This window comes from Silurus aristotelis (assembly GCF_946808225.1).
Source record: "Silurus aristotelis genome assembly, chromosome: 3".
Classification (NCBI taxonomy): Eukaryota; Metazoa; Chordata; class Actinopteri; order Siluriformes; family Siluridae; genus Silurus; species Silurus aristotelis.
Genome location: NC_139576.1, coordinates 8,040,098 through 8,061,834, shown reverse-complemented (window position 1 = coordinate 8,061,834; position 21,737 = coordinate 8,040,098). Strand labels below are relative to the sequence as shown.

At 40.9% G+C, this 21,737-nt stretch overlaps 1 protein-coding gene and 1 long non-coding RNA gene across 6 annotated transcripts in view; one reads left to right on the top strand and one right to left on the bottom strand.

Moving 5' to 3' along the window:
- nckap1 (NCK-associated protein 1) overlaps window positions 1–21,737 on the bottom strand; it is a 66,893-nt gene that overhangs the window by 36,997 nt on the left and 8,159 nt on the right. The window contains exons 2-6 of one of the 5 annotated variants that reach the window (XM_083536946.1): window positions 16,307–16,324; window positions 12,731–12,841; window positions 1,564–1,656; window positions 1,377–1,433; window positions 985–1,127 (exon numbers count right to left, since the gene is read on the bottom strand). In XM_083536946.1, the coding sequence (XP_083393072.1) occupies window positions 985–1,127; window positions 1,377–1,433; window positions 1,564–1,656; window positions 12,731–12,841; window positions 16,307–16,324 (422 nt within the window). Of the gene's footprint in view, window positions 1–984; window positions 1,128–1,376; window positions 1,434–1,563; window positions 1,657–10,231; window positions 10,347–12,730; window positions 12,842–16,306; window positions 16,325–21,737 lie in introns of those variants that run through there. The other 4 variants (XM_083536947.1, XM_083536949.1, XM_083536948.1 and 1 more) reach the window with 4 other exon arrangements.
- On the top strand, window positions 10,472–17,041 carry LOC310723789. Its single transcript, XR_014532770.1, has 4 exons — window positions 10,472–11,750; window positions 11,846–13,828; window positions 14,050–16,035; window positions 16,790–17,041. It is a non-coding gene; the product is annotated as an uncharacterized lncRNA (long non-coding RNA).

The following is a 21,737-nucleotide window of genomic DNA, read 5'->3' as shown; positions in this document are numbered from 1 at the left end:
CATTCTCCATCAAACCCCATGAAACACCAACATTCTAGATTAAACACCAGAATTCTCCATCAAACCCCATGAAACGCCAAAATTCTAAATTAAACACCAGCATTCTCCATCAAACCCCATCAAAATTGAGCTCTTTGGCATCAACTCCACTCGTCGTGTTTGGAGGCAGAGAAATGAAGGATGTGACTTCAACACCACCATCAACACTGTCAAATATGGAGGAGGAAACATTCTACTTTGGTGCTGTTTCTATGCTAAGGGTACAGGAAGACTTCACCACATGAACAGGGTCATGCACTGTAGAATCTTGGGTGAGAACCTCTTGGCCTCAGCCAGAACACTGAAGATGGGTCATGGTTGGGTCTTTCAGCATAACAATGACCAGAAACATACATCCAAGGCAACAATCTGATGATCTTGTAGCTCATTCCAGCCTTGTGCAGGTCTACAATCTTTTCCCTGACGTCCTTTGACAGCTCTTTGGTTTTTCCTAAATTGTGGTGTGATGTTTGAATGGAAGAGGGTGATTCTGTGACTGAAGTCTTTTATACACATAATGAGTTATATTATGTGAGATATTAGGAGTTCTCTCTGAAAGGAACAGGACTGACTAGGGTCAGGATTCTGGCCGGTCTGTACGGGATCAAATTCTTATTTCACTCAAATGAATACAAATACATTTATAATCTTGTTTTTTTTAATGGATAAAAAAAATATATATATTCTCACTCTCACTCACTCTCACTCACTCTCACTCACTCTCACTCACTCTCACTCACTCTCACTCACTCTCACTCACTCTCACTCACTCTCACTCACTCTCACTCACTCTCACTCTGTTAAAATAATCCTACCAGAAGAAATTTTAGACTGTTCATTACTTTTTAAGGGGGTCAATTTACTAATTCAGCAGAGGATCAAAATGATTTCCCCCACTGTATCTATAAATATAGAAATCATCAATACATCATGTTTTAGCCGTACCTCGCTCCATGGGTCATCTCATGGGCGTAGTTGTAAAGGCCGATGATTGCTTTGCGCTCTTCGATCCGAGACAGTAGTGCCATCAGCGTAGTGTAGGTCACAACAAGGTCGAGGTAGTTCCTCGTGAGGTCGAAATTTACAGTCTGGGGGAGGGGGGGTGAAAAAACAATAATCATAGTCAATCAGATAATTTAAGAAATTTGCGCTTTCTAGTTCGCCGTAAATCATCGTATCGAAGAGAAAAATACGAGGTAACGACTTTTTTTTATTAGCTAAAATGCAGCTAACAATTGTCACACGTGGGAAATGATCACCACTGTTCGACTCATGCACCACAAAAATATGGATCACATGACCTGGGGTGGGTATAATAGTTTCTTCCTCCAACTTACAATATCAAAGAAAACTTGGCAAGCATCGATAGTGTTCAGCAGTTCACACACGTGGTCCTGCAGATGGGGGAGGAGAAAAAAAAAAAAGTGTAAATGTACAGTGTGTTGGCAGAGTATGAAGAGATAAGTCACTACATGCCCCGAAAGAAAGACGGAACAATTCAAAGCTAGCTTTGAGTCGTCTTACCTTGAATTCCATAACATCCACAAATGTGAAGTAATATAAAGCGAGATTCTTTAGTATTTCTGACTTTTCTTTTTGTAGCTGTGCGAGCTGTTGCTGTAATAATAAACACAAAAAAATTAGTTGGAGGAAAAAAAAAAAAAAAAAAGAATTGTAATTGATCAAGAAATAGTCATAATTCAGTTCGACTCTTCAGCAGGGTTCTTAGTGTATGCATGAATAAAAAAATAAAAAATTTCAGGATTTAGATATTAAAAATATATAATAGATATATAAAAAAATGTTATAAATATACATTGTATGGACAAACGCTTGCAGACACCTGACCATAATATTCGTATGTACTTTTTGAACACCCTGCTCCACATTGTCCCCATGTTCTGTACTAAAAACCTCCACTCTTCTGGGAAGATGTTCCACTAGATTTTAAAGTGGAGATTTGTGCTCATTCAGCCACAAGCGTGTTAGTAAAGTCAGGTGTGCAGTCAGCGTTCCCATTCATCCCAAAGGTGTTTATTAGGGTTGAGGGTCAGAACTCTATAGAAGATCGTCCAATCCAAACCATGTCAAGCGTATCTTCATGGATCTGGCTTTGTTCACAGGTGCATTGACATGCTGGAACAGGTCTGGGTTCTAGTTCAAGTGAATGGAAAATGCAATGCAATTAAATGCAGTCGTGTGCCTCCAAAATGTTTGGTAACACTTCAGGAACAAACCAGATTTGGCTGGAAAATTCGGATGTCCCAATACTTTTGTCCATATTGTGTGCATATATATTATATTTTTTTTATTATATTAATTAGTTTTATCATCAAGAAAATCTTTTTGATTCACAGTTCATAATATAACCTCAATACTGCATCTGCGCACCAGACTGGTTTTTTTCATCTTATATTGAAATCCAGGATTATAGGATTTCTTTCCTTGAGAAGGATCCATGCTTCTAAACATGCATCCCTGAAGCCCAAATTTTCCCGGAATATCTCTGCACTGACACTTCTTTTTTTTCTACTCTCGCCCAGATGACTATAATTCCCTTTTGAGTCTGGTTCCTTTTACGGTTTCTCTCTCATACCATCTCAAGAAGTTTTTTTTTTAGTCACTCATTAAGAATAAACTCATAGGGACACATTAATGACGTTACAACTTAGAGTAAAATCAACTTCATTCTGAAACGACGCTTTGGTACGTTGTCTAATGTCGGCAGCACTGGACAAATACAATTTAATTCCGAAATTGTATAAAATATAGAGATATTCAGCATGTTTGTCATGAACACTCCCAAAATACCACTCTGCCTCCTTTTCATGTGGAAAAGCTTTTGGACTCCTTATTGCTGTAATAAGTCTGAATGCTTAATTGCGTACTTCCTTCATTGTGATAAAGATATCCCATAATACACTTGTTTAATAATAATAATAATAACTTGTTGCACCAAATAAGGAATTACAATTGCTCAAATTTATTTTTATTTAATATAATAAATAGGAATGCAATAATACATTCAGGTCTGAATTAATATTCTGCGTTTACAAAAAGACATTGCTAGAATATTCTGAAAGAAATTTGCATAAAGAAAAATGATGATTGAAAAGACAAGCAAATTAATGATCATTTTAACAGCTAGAATCTGAAGATTTATGTTAACAAAATGCACTATATTTTTCATCATGTCTTTACAATAATATACATTATATATTTATTCATTCTTAAAATACTTTAGTGAATAAACAAATTCTCAAGCAGTAAATAAATCGTACATTTATTTGAGCTCCAAAGGTGATTAAAATACCTGTTTTCCAGGGCCCGTGTATCAGGTAATACCCCCGGGTGGTCCCCCAGGGTTACGTTCTAAGACCCCTACGAGTTCTAAAAATCTGAATTTTGGACGCACCCCCGCAGCCCCTGCGGTACCTTAACTTAGAATTCATCTAGACATTATGTCACTTTTATACAATAATGTGGTTTTAATTTTTTTTTTATTATGAAATTTGTTGGTGAAAATGGTTTAAAATGTTAACGTTCCTGGACAATCGGTCCCGCTGCTTATTCCTGCCAATTTTAAGATAATCCACTAACTTGTTGTTAGTTAGGTTCCAAATGAGCAACCGTGAATTTTCCGAGGAGCGAGTTCCGAAACCGGAAATTATTGGAGGTTGTCTGTATAATCAAAATGTAACCATATAGCAATCTCCCTATGTAATTCCGCGCTAATAGGCTCTTCACAGGTGCAGATGTGAGCAGATTGGGACATCAAACAGTGCAACCCGCATCAGATGCATAATGAACAGAATGCAGAAATTGTTCACACGGACATGGTATTAATACTGTGAACTGTGAATTCAAATAGATGGTCATTTATTACTTTTGAAGGTAAATGCTTGCATCAGATTTGATTAAGATTTATTTAAATGAAATCAGTTTTCATTTAATGCACCTAGAAAATATCTTATCTTTTAATACAAGTTTCTTTCTAAGTACAGTGTGTCTGAAAATGAGGACCACTGAGTGAAAACTACATGTACAGTATCTCACAAAAGTGAGTGCACCCTTCACATATCAGCAACCGTTTTAGTATCTTCTTAAGGGACAATACTATAGAAATTAAACTTGGATATATTTAAAAAGTAGTCGATGTGCAGCTTCTATAGCAGTATAGATTCACTGTCTTCTAAAAATAACACTCATTACGGTCAACATATCTGGAAACAAAAGTGAGTACACCCTAAGTAATAACAGCATTTTGTCATGTAACCCTGCAAAGCCACGTGTCCTATTCATCATTTTCCTGTTTTTGGACCATCCAAATTTGTGTATTTTGTGTTAGAGCAGATACAATTTGGTGCTTTGAGTACAATTCTCTCATACTGATGACTGGATGTTCAACATGGCACCTGATGGCAAAGACTCTCTGAGGATTTAAGAATTATAATTGTTGCTCTCCACAAAGATGCGGAGGGTATAAGAAGATCAGTTACACCCTGAAACTGAGTTACAATACAGTGTCCAGGGTCATACAGAGGTTTTCCAGCGGGTTACACTCTGAACAGACCTCACAAGGGTGCATCAAAGAAGTTCAGCCCTGTGTGCTGTGCGTCAGGTGCAGAAGCTGCCTTAAAAAAACAGACACGAGTGCTACAGCATTGTTTTAGAGGTTGCAGAAGGGCAACCTCTAAAACAAATTTCAACTTGTCAGTCTGCATGGTCATCGTCAAAAAAGGAAGCCTCTTCTAAAACTGGCTCACAAGAAAGCCTGCAAACAGTTTGCTGAAGACAACCTTTCCAAGAGCATGAATTAGTGGAACCATGTCCTGTGTTCTGATGAGACTAAGATAAACATGTTTGACTCAGATGGTGTCCAGCATGTGTGGTGACTCCCTGGTGAGAAGTACCAAGAAAGTTGTGTCTTGCCTACGATCAAGCATGGTGGTGGTAGCATCATGGTCTGGGGGTGCATGAGTGCTGCTGGTACTGGGGAGCTGTGGTTCCTTGAGGGAAACATGGATTTCAACATGTAATGTGACATTCTGAAGCAGAACAAGACGCCCTCCCTTCAGATCCTAGGCCGAACAACAGCTTTCCAACATAATAACCCTTAACACACCGCCAAGATCACAACAACCTTGCTGAGGAAACTGAAGGTGATGGAGAAGCCAAGAATGTCTCCAGACCTGAACCCTATTGAGAACCTGTGGGGCATCATCAAGCGGAAGGTAGAGATGTGTAACATCCAGCAGCTCAGTGATGTCATTATGGAAAAGTTGAAGAGGACCCCAGCAACAATCTGTGCAGCTCTGGTGAATTCCATCCCCAAGAGGATAAAGGCAGTGCTACAGTAGATAACGATGGTGCTAACACAAAATACTGACACTTTGGACACAGTTTTGACATGTTCACTTAGGGTGTAATCACTTTTGTTAGCAGTTATTTAGACAATAATGGCTTTTTGTTTAATTATTTTTCTGAGGACAGTAAATCTGTACTGCTGTACAATTTGACTATTAAATATATCCAATTTTCTAGTTTTATCCCCTGAAAACATAAAAATACAATGGTTGCTAAAATGTGAGGGGGGCACTTCCTTATGTGAGATACTGTACTTCATTTTGTATCTTGACACGTTTTCTGGGATTCTGCACAACATATTCCGATCCCGTATTTGCTCAGCACATTCCCGTTGGTTCCAAAAATCTTTTTTTTCGACACCCCGAAGAAAGAAAGGTCATATGTAGTGCAACTGTTCGATGTGTAAAATATTTGTGAAGCACAGAAACTTGTGTAATGGTCTCAAAAGCCGAAGTGTGTGAATGACTGAACCCTGCATCGAGTCTGAACACGCTTTAAGCCTTCATAGCTTATTACTAGCAATTACCATGGACTTCACAGCAAGTGTGCATTGCAAAAGGACCACAACAAAATAAAACGCCCAAAAGTCTAGAACATAGTGATGTCATACCACAGCGTTCTTGCATCCAAACTAAAAAAAAATAAATAAACCATTTTCTGACCAAAGAATCGGAGTTCTGATTGACAGGGTTGTATAAATGAGCTTATTTTAACGAGTTCTGGATTCCAATGTAACAACTCGTTTGTTGGCCAACTGTATTAGCAAACAGAAATAAAACGCTGTTATTTAATAATAAAAAAATATAGTCACTGATATGGTAAAGGTGACATTCACCGCAATTTCCAGACTATTAAGCGCACCCATATATAAGCCGCACCCACTGAATTTGACAAAGATTTTTACTTTGAATATAAATAAGCCGCACCTGTCTATAAGCCACACGTCTACACTGAAACTAATGAACTTTACACAGGCTTTAATGAAAGACAGTGTCTGTTACACGACTTGTATCTAAACAGTAGCCTACCAAGAAAGTCCTTGTTTACTGTCTTCCTCCTTCCTTTCACAACTATTTCTCTCGGGAGTTTATTTTCTCCCGATGCCGTGCAGCTCAGAACACAGGTGAAGTGTGTTTTCATGCCCGGTTGTTTTCAGCTTGACGAATGATTCACATTTCCTGTAGACAGTCCGAGTGAGCGGCAGGTCAAACTTCAGAGGAACCTCATCCATATTTATGATGTGGTGCGGCCCGATTCAGTGGGAGCGCATCTGATTTAATATAAAGAGTTTCATTGGTTCACCTGAACCCGTTCGGCAATTTCATTAGTCTAATGTTATGGGGTTTAGTTTTTTGGCTTGAAGTTTGTGAAACCGGAAAAAACCCAGGAAAAATCCATAAATTAGCCGCTTTGTTGTTTAAGCCGTGGGGTTCAAAACGTGGGGAAAAAGTAGCGGCTTATAGTCCGGAAAATACGGTATATATTATTAATTAAAGGAGTCTCTAGATTCGGTCTGAAGATTGGGCTGATAGGGGAACGAGTTGCTTTAGGAAATAACGACTTTATATTAAGACAAACAAACATTTTGAAAATGGGAATATATTGAAACAAGAAAGGCAATCATTGGGGCTGATCGCTGTGGTATAAGAGGAATAAAACCCTTTAGGATGATCAGTTACAAGAAAATAAACAACATTGGGATGGCAACTTGCACTTCACCACAAACCCCATTGTTGATTAATTTCCTGCGACGGGACATTCCGCCTGTGTTTTATTCCATACTCATCAGAAAATGTTCCTTCTACTAGCTGGCATAATTATTTCCTGTTTATTCTAAATGCTTCTGATAGGCTTGTGCAATGCAAAGTTGCTCTGCAGTCAGGTTAGTGCAGACTTACAGTAATCTTCAATTCATATACATTTCCATAAGCTTATTTATTTATTTTAACAGCATTAATGTTGTACTCGACATCACAGTGCAAACTGAGTGTTAGGCAATTTTTAAACACCGCATCAAAAACAAAACAAAAATCGCCAAACAACCCTCACCCGCTACAACCACTAAAGCATTCTTCAATGCACAATAAATACTAGTAAACACTTGAATACGGACCAGTGCAATGTTTACCAGTATTTCACCAGCTTCACCCTTCTCAATCTTACTCCTTACAAACACATTAAAGTGCCAAAACAGCATTTTATCCAGCGTGTTAAAAAGCCTTGATATGATCGGGAAAACAGCAAGGATGGCGAGAACGCTACAAAAAAATACAACCTATAATAACGTGATGATTTGCAAAGTGCAAACAAAGCAGAATAAAAAAGTGTATAAAACAGTCGCGGAAGCGCTGAGTGCAGAATTCTAAATGATCATTTGAAGCGAAACGGTAAATTCGAATGCGGTTTATATGTTACATAGATACAGTGCTTGTTAAAAGTTTGCCAACACCTAGGCCTTTATGGCTTTCAGAAGACATGTGCATGTTCCTTTTGTTTCTATACATCAAACCCAGGTCATGTAACAGTAGGAAGATTGACTTTGACCAAACAAATATATGAATGTACAGATGTTTAACTTTATTTTCGATGAAAAATCCCCCCTTATTGCATGAATAACAGCTTTACACACTCTCGGCATCCCGGCCCTTCATTTCTCCAAACATTCAGATGAATTGCTTGAATTGTTCTTCCAAGTTCTTTCTAGCATTGAGATCCACTTCATCCCAGAGCAGTTCAATGGGATTCAGGTGCAGTGACTGGGAAGGTCGTTCCATGATAGATATCACTACATCCAACTGTTTGCTCTCTAAATAACGCTCATGTCTTGTTGCATGGTGAAGTCGGTTCCAAAGAACCGCAGTCCAGATGGAACTGCATGGTGGTGGAGTATGGAACGGGAGCCGTGTTTTCCTTTTAATTTCCGGAATAAGTCTCCCAACATTCCCTGCTCCAAAACAACCCCAAACCATTAAGCTTCTACCTCCTTGTTTGACTGTGGGGGTGAAGCAGTCTGATCGTATCTTCTCTACTGTTCTCCATCTTGCATTAGTTTTTCTGTTAAAGACAAAAATTTCCAATTTGGACTCATCTGACCACAACCCCCCCCCCCCCAAAAAAGAAATACGCAGGTGTCTCAAAGAAACACATAAAGCACCAGGTGTTTTCACACTTTTGACAGGCACTGTACATGTTCATAAACATATAATGAATAATTATTTATTATAATCAATTCTACTAACAAAACAAAAAAAAGTCGTAAAATTAACTAATTGTTCATTAAAATAGAACATTGAAATAAATGAAGGCATTAATAATAAATTATAGTGCATTTATAGCTAAATATAAAAATAAAAAAATCTATAGTGTTCGTCTAAAATAACAGGAAAAAAGCAATCATTTGGATAGTCTAAAAAAACTACAATTATTATTTAGAACATTTCAATTGTTATTGCACTTTTGTTTAGTTCTTTTTCATTTGAACCAAAAACCCACCATCCTTGTTATTCACCTTTTGTGTGTGTGTGTGTGTGTGTGTGTGTGTGTGTGTGTGTGTGTGTGTCATACACACCCTGACCCTGAACTGTATGCTGGGTATGAAATAATGGACAAAAACTTTATGGCAAGCACAAATCCATGCAGTCACAAGACTAAGGAACCTCAGAACACACCAGACTTGAAATCCATGTGCACACAGAGCTGGTGAACTTCTCCAGAGACCCTTTAAAAATAAAATCCTTCTACGCCGAGCCAGTTTTACAATTGTCCATACTCAACAAAAAAAAAAAAAAAAAAAGTAAAAGTGCATTTACTTCTTAATAAGGTTCTCCTGATCTCCCTTTTTTTATTTTTTTCATTATATGAATGATGGCGTCGCAGCGTTAATGACGGGTATGGGTGTTTGATGACCGTTCGCTCCATGAATCTTGATCGAGACGCCGAAGCTGGTCATTCTGCTCATGCTGCAAAAGCCTCGTTTATTTTTAACCCGTGTAAACAATTCGAGTTGCTCTGGATGTTGTCATGGCAACAGAAAGACCATGTCCCTAAGATCCTGATGTCGCAGGCTGCTTGGTTCCAAACCAGCAGATTGCAGAGCGGAAATCTTACTGCTGGCTGTATGAAGCTCTCAGAACAGCAGTAGGGACCTTCTAGAGAAGTGGTAGCTAGTAGTAGTTAAGGCTCTGTGCTCCAGGGATGTTATTTCATGACTGACCCTGTTCTCTGACCCCCAGCTTCCTAACATTAGTGTGCTATGTGAAGGAAGAACTTTACTGTAACGTGCATGTGTCCTTCATCTTCACATGAGGAGATTCTGACTCTGATCTACATATACATGGGGTGGAACAATACACATATTCCTACTGGAATGTTTCGTTACGGGACCGTAAAATTCCCTGTGCATTTTTGGTTTTAACTTCAAGCCCAAGCCGTTTCATTTATGATCCAGAAAATCATCTGTACTTATAAATGAATTGGGGGAAAAAAAAAAAAGGTCGAATGTTTACTGATTAATTAAAAAAACTACTTTTGGGATATAAACGGGATTCAGAGGTAGGGGAGTGGGAGAGACGGATTTCTGATTAAAAGGTCATGAGATCAAATTCCAGCAGGACCACGATTCCACTGCTTGAGCAAAACCATTACCCTTCAACTGCTCAGGTGAATAAATGAGATATAATGATTCTGGATAAGTGCGTCTCCCAAAGCATTAACATTTTTTTTTTTTTTTTTTTTTAAGAAACTTAACTCTGGAATCTCTGGAACAATTTCAGAGCTCTGGCACCATTTTGTCACTATAAATATGCTAAAAAAAAAAAAATCCTACCCCAATTATTCTGAGGTTCCTTCGGTCTCGTTGTAAGACTCGACACGTGTGAGTACAACAAAAAGCTTAAGACTACATAGAAATATGAATGATCTCGAAACAAAGCAAACGGGCTCCAAACTTACCAAAAAGAACAATCCAGAAAATAGCCGTGTTAAGCATGCAAACAAATGCACAAACACACACACACAAAAAGAAAGAGACAAATATACATAAATAAACCAACACAATAACAACTCAAAATAAGACAAAATAAATAAAAACATAGGTATATATATATATACACAAATATATGACATGGCTAAACACTGGTTTGAGAGGCAGATAAACATTTTGGGACATCGAGAGAGAGAGAGAGAGAGAGAGAGAGAGAGAGAGAGAGAGAGAGAGAGAGAGAGAGAGAGAGAGAGAGAGAGAGAGAGAGAGAGAGAAGCCACGAGTGCGGCATCTGAAAAATATAACACTCTTTGTAAGTAAAAACAATGACTGGTTATTAGAAAGACAAAATAAAAACACACACAAAAACCAGTGCGAATACACAAAGCATTGAAACACAAAGGAGCCCATAATAATGTACACTAGAATTAGAAGGATGGTTGTGTTACTGGGTAATGAAACTGTTAGTGTAGTATTAATCGTGGCGGTGACTAACACACACTATGACGAGGCGGCGCTTTCTGCTGGAACGTGAGCTGATGGAATTGTGTGGTTGTGTGTTACACCCACATTCCCTTACACACACACACACACACACACACACACACACACACACAAAGCAGCACTCACTGATCAGCTACAGCAGGATCCAGCATACAAGTGTATATACGTCTATAATGAAAATCCTTGATGTTACATTAAAAGCATCTCAATTCTTTCTTCACCTAATGTTGTTTCGTCGTCATGACCCTGTTTCATACAGTCAGTCGGATTATTTTGAAGTTTAGCAGTGTTGTTTTTAGAGCCATAGATGAATTTAGCGCGCTTCAGGCCAAGACGGCTTAATTGGCTAAGTGGGTGGGGCATTTTCCCATTAACTTGTCAATCACAGCATCGAGAGCCAATCACCTATCGCCTATGTGTGGATTTTTTTTTTTTTTTTTTTTTTTTTTTTTTTACACAAAACCACAAGCCTCCTTTTTTTTTTTTTTTTTTTTTGGTTGGACCACACTTACTACTACTACTGCTGCTATGAACCCTCAAGCCAATAAGGAAAATCGAATGTGACGTACGAGGCGGCAACAAAAAGTTTCGATAAAACTAGCGCGCCACAGATCCTGGCGCTTTCGCTGATTGACCTCCGTCAAACCTGGCAGAGGGACTCGCCACTGACGGTCCGGCCCCTGGGGATGAAATCTCGATGCACAATCCAGCGAATGACGGAAAAGGCAAAGGCATGCACTCGGTGGAGCTGCGGACCTGCCTCGCCCTTGTCGGTCGTTGAAATGATGGGCTCTTCCACTGTGAAGACTTTTGCTCCTTCTCAGAGTCATAACCTGTGACGTTTTTCCGCTCTTGAAGAGTGCGGCACGTCAGTCGAAACCCCCCGAATGTCTCGCTGCAGCGGCCGTAAATTTGCCAGATCGTGTCACACGTCTCCGTGGCAGACTTGCCCAGTTTCACGCAGAATTTTCATGTTTGCTCTTTGTTCTAACCTGCTGTCCATTATGAAATCGCAGAGGCGGTAACGTCGGTGCTCCTTGTGACTGTGCATGCAGCCTTATGCTGCCACCTGTTGGTGTGTTACAAAAATCGCCTCGAAAACTTTGACAGCACCTCGTATCGTCAACATTCCATTATTTTTTACTACAGGCGATAAAGGGGTTGACTGCCGGGACCAGACTTTCTCAGCACATGAATCTGTTTGGTGAAGGAATAGACCATGTGAGGTCTCCTGGGAAACTACACACTGTGACGATGTACCAACACAAACTAATACGTTTACATAATTACTTACTAAATTGATGATTATGCTGGAATCATGCACGCCTGTTTAATGGGGATGCTTATTTTCTCGTTACTAACTGCAGTCAACGTGGAAAGAGGGCAGAATATGGATTTAGAGCGGAGAGGAAGTACAATCCATCCGATATTTTAAGTGGTTACTAATTGGTCAAGCCGTATGCCCTAGTATCGCCAACCTGCCAATGTTGGGTCCTTAGGTAAGGCCCTTAACCCGAGCACTGTATCATGGCTGACCCTGCACTCTGACTCCAGCTTTCTAACCAGCTGGTATATGTGAAGAAAGACTTTCACGATGTTGTAATGTAACATGACAAGTAAACGTCTCTTTCCTGTTCTCTTTTTTATATCAGCGGAATGCAGAATGGACACTTGATTGAGAAAAACATCAGATCCAAGCAAAGCAGGAGAAGCTCCACCTGCAAAATGGCTGCCAATGCATGATAATACAATTCTCAAAAGACACAACTACATTCTCAGCATCAGCACTCAAAACAGACAAATCGAGGGATTCCCTCCAGTTGGTGCTTGGGAACTTACGTTATTGTTGCGGGTTTCCACAGCTGGAAACTTTCTCACGATGAACTTAACGGCCGACTCGAGGTTTTTGTCGATCAGGTACGAGGGCTTTGCTTTGGGATCGCCGCATGCCTGGAAAAGAAGACAGGGAAGAAAGAAAGAAAGAAAAAAAAACAAATATTCAAAAAACACTACTGCTTCAAATGGACTTCCGGTGGAAATATGTGACAGTGAGGTCCAGTAAGCAAATGCGCAACAAGTACAACGGTTAGGCACAAGTGAGAGGACAAAAAGGCACAAGTGCAGGCATTTTGGCCACAGCTAAAAATGCGATGTAACACAAAGGGAGGGGGGGGGAGTGGAGCCGCAGTTTATGACAGCAAAGTTAGAGGCAGAAAGAAAGAGACAGGCAAGCGGAGACCAATTAGAGTCAGAGGCACAAAGAACAGTCAGACAGAGAGGTATCAGAAGGACTGTTTTTTTTTTTTTTTTTTTTTTTTTTTTTTTTGAAAGAGCGAAAAATAGATTACCGGATGAGTCAGAAAAGGCTATCGAGAAACAGAGGGATCAAGGATCGACAAAACAATAGTCGGGGACAGGTCATAGCAAGAATCAGGAAGGGGAACAGAGGTAGTCAAGGACAAATCGGAGGAGGTTGCGTACAGGTTGAAGGGGGTCTTAAGTGAAGGGGACTGGGAGCAGGTTGGGAGGGGTCTGGGAGAAACAGAACTGGACACAGGTGGGGAGTGGTCTGGGGTAGGTGTCTGGGAGCAGGTTGAAAGGGGTCTGGGCGCATTTCGGAAGCGGTCTGGGAGCAGGTGGGAACTGGTCTGGGGCAGGTGTCTGGGAGCAGGTTGAAAGGGGTTTGGGCGCATTTCGGAAGCGGTCTGGGAGCAGGTGGAAACTGGTCTGGGGCAGGTGTCTGGGAGCAGGTGGAAAGAGATCTGGGTACATTTCGGAAGCAGTCTGGGAGCAGGTGGGAACTGGTCTGGAGCGGGTGTCTGGGAGCAGGTGGAAAGAGATTTGGGTACATTTCGGAAGCAGTCTGGGAGCAGGTGGAAACTGGTCTGGGGCAGGTGTCTGGGAGCAGGTGGAAAGAGATCTGGGTACATTTCGGAAGCAGTCTGGGAGCAGGTGGGAACTGGTCTGGAGCGGGTGTCTGGGAGCAGGTGGAAAGAGATTTGGGTACATTTCGGAAGCAGTCTGGGAGCAGGTGGGAACTGGTCTGAGGCAGGTGTCTGGGAGCAGGTGGAAAGAGATCTGGGTACATTTCGGAAGCTGTCTGGGAGCAGGTGGGAACTGGTCTGGGGCAGGTGGAAAGAGAACTGGGTACAATTCAGTAGGGGTCTGGAAGGCAGAGGACTGAACCGCAGGTTGGTCTGGGGCAGGGGTCTAAGAACAGGTTGAAAGGACTCTGGAAGAACTCAGTCTAGGCACTTGCTGAAAGAGATCTAGGAGAAGGAGTCTGAAAGGGAGGGGACGGAGCACAGGTCAGAAGAGGTCTGGGGCAGGGAGCAGGGCGTTTTTTTGGAAGGGTGCAGGTCGGATGGGGTCTGGAAAGAAGGCGCAGGTCAAATAAGAATGAGTGTCATACATAGAAAACAGTTTGGATAAATTAGCTGTTTAAAGAGGGTAATGCATGGATTAGAATCCGGAGAGTCAGGGCCACATCTGACACTCAGATACAGACTGGAAGCTCGGAAAATCTCAAGCTTAGATTCTAGTTTGTGTTAGTCCAAATTGGAGAAACTATACAGAATCAGAAGCAGATTAGAAAGCCTAGAGAGAAAAATGACATGTAAAAAAACCACAAGCCTGGTTGGAGAGTCAGAAGAAAGTCTAGTGAGACATGCAAGGAATGAGACAGTCACAAGGCTGATAAGTGTTAAAAGACAGAAGAAAAGATAAAAAAAAATGAAAGAACTGACGAGAAAAAGTAAAAGGACAGATCAAAGAGTTTTGGAGAAAAGTGTTCTGAGTTATTACAGCTCCTGAGAGAGACGAGAGAGAGGAAAGACAGAAGGACAGTCTGAAACAGGAGCGAATCGGAGGTGCATTAGAGCGAGAGAAAACAGAATGAGGAGGATGAGAAGGAGTTTTTGGAGGGTGCTGCTCTGTAAGCGATGAAGAGCTTACAGAGATGCAGCGCTGCAACAGATCGGTGTGCGCGTGTGTGCACGTTATGGTCGCATGATCAGCACGACTCTGCACATGCACCTGCCGGCGAGACACGTTTGCACAGAAACAGCCCTCCCAGAGGAAGACGACGCGGTACCACCCCGAGCCGAGACACCAAAGGCTGCGTACGCATGCAGCTACTCACCCTCAGACCGCACCAAGCCACACACTCAACTGAACAAAAAAGAACAAGCGCTAAGACTAATCCCCCCCGTCCATCAATCAGTTCATAATCCAGTCCTCCATCTTAACACTAGCATTGTTTTATACCCTGAACACACAAAAACCTGCCACGCCATAGCCTTTAGTAAGAAGCTGTGGGCTGTTAGACTGCTGCAGATTCAAAGCCAAAACCATTTAGATGCACTGACAAATATATAAAAGAACATTTAAAAAAAAAAAAAAAAAAGCCATGCATTTAAATTTTAGGGGGTGAATGAAAAACATTCGCAAGCATGTGCTGGCATTGGGTTTCCTTCGCATTGACTAATAAGACCTGACTGCATAAAAATTAGTTGATAACTATCTTACACCAAAGGTTTATGGCCACCCGTCCATAGGATTCATATTCACTTTTTAAAATGTCTCATTCCACATTCTTCTGGGGGGGGGGGGTCTTCCTCTAAATCTTGTGTTCATTCAGCCACAAGGGTTGTACATAGTTCTACAGCAGGGCACTCGAAATCCATGTGAAGCATATTCTGGATGCTACTACATCCAAAAAGACAGCACATCCAATTGTGTGCCTCCAGATTTGTGGCCCAATTATCATGATGACATCACAAGTCACTGTACTGATATAACAGGTCATCTTAAGGCTTTAACAGCGTCGTAATGACAAATGCCTTAGACGTGACTTCTAACAAATAACATGACAAAATCTTAATAATGTCTCCGTTACATAGACTCACTACTAAGAGTAATATAATAGATAACAGAACTCATCAACTCCCTGTCTGATCAGTCGAGAGGTTAAATAAATAAAAAAAAGCGTTTATCAGCACATGCCTGGAATGTACACAGTGAAACACAAAAGTAACATATGAATGAAAGATGAGTAAAAATGATATGCAACAAACAAAAATGAAAAAGAAATAAAAAAGCTGTCTATCTGTAGTGCACTTTGGGAACAAGAGAACTTTGTGTGTGTGTGTGTGTGTGTGTGTGTGTGTGTGTGTGTGTGTGTGTGTGTGTGTGTTTCGTATGAAACGGAAGCGAGAAAATCGGAGAGAGAGAGAGAGAGAGAGAGAGAGAGAGAGAGAGAGAGAGAGAGAGATCATGGGACATGAGTCTGGCAGGAAAGCAGAAAAAGGGAGTAAAGGAGACGGAGCGGAGAGAGCGAAGGAGGTAGGTAGGGAACGAGGGAACGAGATTTTAGAAGGAGGGGTGGGGGGAGGAAGGTGGAAAAGCTGTGCAAACCTTCCAAACTTGTCCTTGCTGGGGGGAAGCAGTGTAACAGAAAACAGAGAGAATTACACAATAAAAAACACAGAAACGTTTCCAAATTCTCTACCATGCACATCTACGGAGCCGCATTCGGAAAATAAATAAACGAATAAAAATCAACAAAAGGGTCTCTCTGGATTAATGACATTTTGACGACATGCAAAAAAAGAAAAAAAGAAAAAGAAAATCGACAACATGAAGGCCGAAGCCAAAGAATTTCGAACTCTAAGAAATATAATATAGAATAAAAACAAACAAACAAAAAAAAAAAACAAATATGCAACGATGGCACAAAAACAAGATGAGAGGAAAAAATGTAAAACAAAAACAAAAAATCAACTTAAAAACATTATATTTTTTTGTGACTCTACGACAACCTGACCTACTTTGAAAATTGTAATAACTTTGGGAAATTATAATAATAAATATATACATCACATATACACACACACACAGTTGTGTTTAAAATAATAGCAGTCCAACATCACTAACCAGATCAATCAGTGTTTTTGGTAGATTTGATATTTCTACATATACAATATTTCACTAGTAGGTGTAGTAGAGTAATAAAAACCAACAGACCCAACAGTAATGACATGCATTTTGCTGATTCTGTGTAAATGAATCATTAATTGAAAAGGGTTTGTTCTTACTAATAGTGTGGAGTTCAATTTGAGAGGTAAATAAATCTGTGCAAAAAAAAAAAAACGTCTCTTTTTTAAAGGACAAAGGCGGCAAATGTCTGTCTAGCCGTTGTTCAGAAGGACGGTGTACTTTGATTAAAACGTTGGGGTGGGGAAAACATATCAATAAAAGGCTGCTAAGCTAAAATATCATCAAATGGCAACCAAAACCAGAAAGTCGTGGAAGAAAACAGAAAACTATCATTAGAATCGATTGAAGAAAGTTACCTGTGAGTATTGTAACAATTAGAAGACGTCTAAGGTGTACATTTTATAGCTTTTGATAGACGCACTTATCCAGAGCGACTCACAACTGAGCAGTGGAGGATTGAGGGCCTTGCTCAAGGGCCCATCAGTGGCAGCTTGGTAGTGGTGAGATTTAAACTTGTGACCTTCAGATCAAATGTCCAATGTCTTAACCACTGAGCTCCCACCACCAAGTGAAGCCAAACTATCGGCGCAAAGTCCCACTGTTGAAAAAACGACACGTGCTGAAGGGGTTACAATTTGACAAAAGAACACACTGACTGGCCTAAAGAGAAATGGTGAAATATTTTGAAAGCGAGATCTTTTTGCGTCTGGGCGCCCCAGACAGTTTGTCAGACGACTCCGTAAACACTGAATGAAGCATGGTGGTGCAAGCATCATGATACAAGGATGCTTCTCATACTACGGGGTTGGGCCTATTTATCGCATTCCAGGGATCACGGATCAGATTACAGTACATTAAAATACATAAAAAGGTCATGCTGCTTTTTACGAAGAAGAAAATGCCTTTGAAAAGGGGGACAACAACCCCAAACACACCAGTAAGCAAGCAGCACCTTGGTTTCAGACCAAAAAGATTAATGTTATGGAGTGGCCCAATCCCTGAACCTTAAGGAAAACCTGTGTGGTGACCTCAAAAATGCTGTTTCTGAGGCAAAACCACGAAATGCAGAGTACTTGTGGTGCATAGGGATGTCGTCCTGGGCTGAAATACCTCCTCACAGGTGCCAAGAGGTTGGTCGACTCCATGCAACACAGATGTGAAGCAGTTCTATGCAACTAAATATTAGTTTGGTGATTCGCAAGAAAGCTAAATCTTCACGCATTTTTCAGTTTACAAAGTAAATGTTTGACTTTGTAAAGAAACATGCCGACATTGCAATTTTTCTTCAACAGCCTAATTTATTTCTTTTTTCTTTATCTCAACGAGCATGGGGTTTATTCTTTGGCAAAGGTGCACTGAAACAGGAAGATAATTAAAGTTATAATCTGGTCATAAAAGGAAGCATTGCTCTCGGTCACAGCGTCGGCACAACAACAGCTCAAAATCACAACGAACCCATGACTAAAACCAATAAAAGCCAGAATCGTCTATAGACCAACTAAAGATTCCTAAAATGGATGATCGTTATTCCGCGTAGCAAAGTTGAGTCTCACGCGGAACGCCGGAAATAACGTGGGCGTGATGGAGGACGCACCCCTCCTGCCTAAAATGGGTTCTGTCCTCAGAGGATTCGCCCGTTTTCCGAGATATGCGGCGACTTCCTGAGTCTCGCTGCTTCCTGCTGCACGTTGAAGACGCTGCGGTGCAATTTATCCTGCTTTCCGTTTCATTGTATCCTTTCTCCATAGGTTCATCCATCCATCCCTTTATATCCAAACCACTGCACTTTTCACTGTCTCGTCTCTCAATTTGTTTGCAAACCACACGAGAAAACTTGTCCGACACCCTGGAGGCGTATACGAGACAGGATTTGTGAAATCAACAGTCTACTACGATGGCTCGGGACCACAGGTTGCATGTAATCACAGATGACTGCACGCCTCAACGACAACGTTGATCAGCTGTAATTAATGGACATTCGGTGCCAACCACATGAGAATGGGTTCCCTTTTTGGATCTGGTTCCTCTCAAAATTTTTACCTCTTTCCATCTCAGGAAGATTTTCCTTGCCACAGTTGCCACTGGATTTAAAAGAAATAAACATTATACATTCTTTTATTGTGTACATTCCTGAGGTGCCAGTAAACAATGTTCCTGACCATTCCTTCACTTCGGATCTGCCCGATTCATCATGACATCCTACCTTTGGATGGAGTTCTCTACAAATGGATACACTCTAGGCTGTTTATATGGAATCATCCTCTGCTGCACAATGATCCATTAAGTTACTGAGCAACCCAAAAACTTGAACTGGAATAAATATCAACAGTCTGCTGCAATGGCTGCGTTTAAGCGCCAATCACCGAACAGGACACCCCAAACAACAATGGAACTGTAATGAATGGACATTGGTTGCCTCCCAGATTGAGGATGGGTTCCCTTTAGAGTCTGGTTCCTCTCAAGGTTTCTTCCTCATACAATCTGAAATTTTTCCCTTGCCACAGTCCCCATTGGTTCACTAATTAGGAATAATATTCCTATATATTATAATATTAGTATATGCTAATACATTCCTTTACTTTATAACTGCTTAATGTCTGTAAAGCTGCTTCGAGACAATGGTCATTGTTAAAAGCGATATACAAATAAACTTACCTGAAAACAAATGTCTGACGAAATAAATGCGAGTACAATTATTTAAACGTGTTCAATTGTGATTGGATAACTCGAGATTGACGTTAATTCTAAGTTATAAAACTCTGCATGTCGTCTATGTGCCACCAAAACAGCTCTGTTCCATAATGGCATGGACTCCATAAGACCTCCAAAGGTGTGCTGTGGCTCCATTTTAAGGTGGGGCCTCCATGGATATTAGCTTTTGTCCATTTTATCACAGACGCTTAATTGGACCGACATCTGGGGAAGGTGGAAGTCAACACCATACTTCCGCAAACCATTCCTGAACAAATTCTTCAGTGTAGAGCATTATCCTGTTATTACGGACTAACTTTACTATTGTTCAGCGTACTTGGTCTAAAACTATTTTGACGTAGGTGGTTCGTGCCAAAGTAACATCCAAACAAGTGCCAAGACCCAAGGTTTCCGAGTAGAACATAGAACACATTTTTCCTGGTGCCATCTCCTCTTCAGATCCACCTGGTCATCCAAATGGATCGAAAGAAACCTTGATTCATCAGACCAGGCCACCCTCTTCCTTTGCTCAATGTTCATGGTCTAATGCTTATTGTAGACACTTTGTGGTATACAAAGGTCAGCATGGGCCCTCAGCTCCATACAAAGTACATGTCCACACATTTTTCTCTCCATTTTGGCCTTCTGTCCACACCAAGATGGCTTTTTCAGTCAACAAAAATGCAGCTTTTTGAAAACGCGTTCCAAAGTGGAGCAAAATTTAAAAATGCGGTTTTCGTGTGGACTGTGAAAACAGAGGCTTTCGACGCAAAACGGCACTTCGTGTGACGGCGACGTTCCTCGACATCGCTGCGACAGTTGGAAGAGCCGGAAAATAAATAAACGCAAAGCAGAAATGACGCAGATCCAAGCGCCTTACATGTAAGTGTTTTCAGACGTTTCGGTGTGGATGAGCAACTTTGGAAAACTATTTTTAAAATTAAAGCATGGACGCAGATTTATCCGGATTAGTGTAGACGTTGCCAAAGTAAGCCGTGGTTTACTGTGTGTTCTGATGCCTCTCTCCTGTGCAATAGAACCAGATTCTCATCTCTTGCCTAGCTTTCATTTCCAATGCAAATCAATGAGCCTTGGGTGCCATTACCCAGTCACTAGTTCACCCGTTGTCCTTTTTTGGACCTTTTTTGGTAGGTAGTAACAATGGCATAGCAGGAACACCCCACAAGACTTTTGAGAGTCATCTAACCGCCACAATTTGGCTTGGGTCAAAGCCAATCAGATCCTTACACTTGCCCATTTTTCCAGCTTTCAACACGAGAACTGCCGGTTCCTTCTGTGCCTAATTCATGCCACACCTTCAGAGGTGTAATAAAAATTCTCTCTTTATTGAGATAATCGATGTTATTCTTGGCGCCCGTCAGTGGTTTGTATGTCCTGGCCACTCCTACACCTGCTCATTCATGCAGATATCAAACCAGCCAATCAGCAAAATGCATGCAATCATGATTTTTTTTTTCTCCAAACCACTCTGTCTCAACCATAGAGACACCAGACGTCTTTTCTTTAAGAACATCAAGTGCATGAGTGTGCAGGTGTACAGATGTTCCTATACATCATGACACTTACTGTCATGTCTACTCAATTACTTCAGCAAACAGCTGGGGATATTATTCAAGCACGCCACCGATCGGGAAATGCATTTCATGGGAAAATAATAGTGACAAAATGTAAAAGGAAAAGTGCATGACAACATTTTATTTCGGTTCCGCGATTTGATATCACGTTTCCGGGCTCTAATTCAGTTCATCGTAACTCGATTATCTGTCAACAATTCGATTTGTGGCTTCTCGTTCGAATCGACCATCGGCGGGAAACCTAACACACCAGGTTACACACACACACACACACACACACACACACACACACACACACACACACACACACGGAAACCTGATGTATAAAAATAAAACCCACACATGATTTTTGGAAATTCCTTTCAGCTTTCACTCACACAAAAATCACAAATGCTTCACAATCTTGCACATCACACCAAAAAAAAAAAAAAGGGGGGGGGGGTTCCCCACCGCTGATGTCACGGCCTACCAGTTGCTAAGCAACAGGACTGGCGAAAGCATGCGGTAGTCGCGCGCCGTCTCTGCTGAATGTACAGATCGGGCGTGCAAAAATAAAAAAATAA